This window comes from Trichechus manatus, unplaced genomic scaffold (assembly GCF_000243295.1).
Source record: "Trichechus manatus latirostris isolate Lorelei unplaced genomic scaffold, TriManLat1.0 scaffold00078, whole genome shotgun sequence".
Classification (NCBI taxonomy): domain Eukaryota; kingdom Metazoa; phylum Chordata; class Mammalia; order Sirenia; family Trichechidae; genus Trichechus; species Trichechus manatus.
This window is the reverse complement of record NW_004444014.1, coordinates 5,501,840-5,503,261: the sequence shown is the minus strand read 5'-3', so window position 1 is coordinate 5,503,261 and position 1,422 is coordinate 5,501,840. Positions and strand designations below refer to the sequence as shown.

The window sequence follows — 1,422 nt, the reverse complement described above, 5'->3', positions numbered from 1 at the left end:
TTCGTACAAGATGGTCAGTGGGAGCCTTTAAAACTACATATCTTACTTGAACTCCATTAAAACTTTGCCCCATATTATGGTCAAAATACAATATCCTAGAATTTGACCATTTGATACTAAGCCCTCCTTTTTGAGGGAAATAGGATTGAGACAAGAAGAGGAGCAGAGACCTTTTTTCCTGTGTTTTTAAAGTAAGACTATTAAATATTTTAAATAGTTTTTAAGTAATAGATACACTGCTTTTTCTGTTGTAGATAGATGGCTGGGATAAAGATTCTGTATCAACTAAATCCTGACCTTCATACCCCCTGGAGAAGACAGTGCAAGGCACTTGTGTTAACCCTTTTACTGAATGCAGCTAAAAACCATCATTGTCTAAAACCAAAGCTTCCTTTACTCATATCCATCTTCCTTTACTCACGTCCATCTCCTTCACCACTCCAGTGCTAAGAAGGGGCCATCCAGAGCATAGCTGCCCAAAAGGAAAGTGTTCCAGAGTAGGGGTGACGTGTCCTAGCGTAGACCTACTTATACCCTTCCTCAAAAGACTGCAATTGTGAAAATGAGCATCTGGAACACTAACATTCTATCACTTTGTTTGTGGAAAGAAGGAGAGTTTGGGGATAAACCTTTAGTTTAAAAAGCCAGCATATTCCAAAAATATCCCTTATTTAGGTATCTTGCCTGTTTTAAATTCAGTAGAGTACTAGCTATTTTCTTCTTCATCTGGGACTGTTTATATTCTCCATGTAGGATTGTTTATATCCAGGCCAGTCACTGTAGTGACTAGTGAAATCATGAGTACTGTAGTGTTCCTGGAGGATACTTCTAAGTGATTAGTGGAGTGGCATTATTTCCCTTTCATTCATTTAGTTGAGTCACACTGAGTTAGTCTTAAAGTAGCAGATTCTTGTCATTATCTCGGAAAGATGGATTGACGTTGTTTAGTAAAATACTAGTTAGGGATAAAGAAAATTCTCTTTAGATCACTTCTAAAAGGAGTATATTTGCTGAAGAATGAAAAGAATGCCATTATTAGATGGTTGCCTCAAAAGTTTTTTCCATGGTATGGGACCTAGAAATGGTCCAGATATTTTTTGAAGGCTTGCTTTTCACTGAGACATCTGATAATAGTCTCGTGTTCTATTTTCACTGGAGTAGTAATAATTATTATAAAGATCTACGTACCATTATTTCTGAGTGTTCTTGATATGAGAAAGAAATGCAAAATTGTAACTCATTGCAAATTTTTTTCTTTTCCGTTCTCCTTAGGTATTCTAATCTGATTTTGAACTTATTTTCCTTGATGGTAGATGCAAACATTCCAGATATTGCTCTGGAACCAGATAAAACTGTGAAAAAGGTAATTTTTGTACATCCTCAAATATCACAATCTACTTTTCATATCTGAAAGATATTAGG

General features: G+C 35.8%; 1 protein-coding gene across 1 annotated transcript in view; it reads left to right on the top strand.

The window, feature by feature from the left end:
• PIK3C3 (phosphatidylinositol 3-kinase catalytic subunit type 3) overlaps window positions 1-1,422 on the top strand; it is a 147,403-nt gene that overhangs the window by 138,818 nt on the left and 7,163 nt on the right. Inside the window, exon 22 of the mRNA XM_023735372.1 lies at window positions 1,273-1,363. Within this exon, the coding sequence (XP_023591140.1) occupies window positions 1,273-1,363 (91 nt within the window). The remainder of the gene's footprint in view (window positions 1-1,272; window positions 1,364-1,422) is intronic.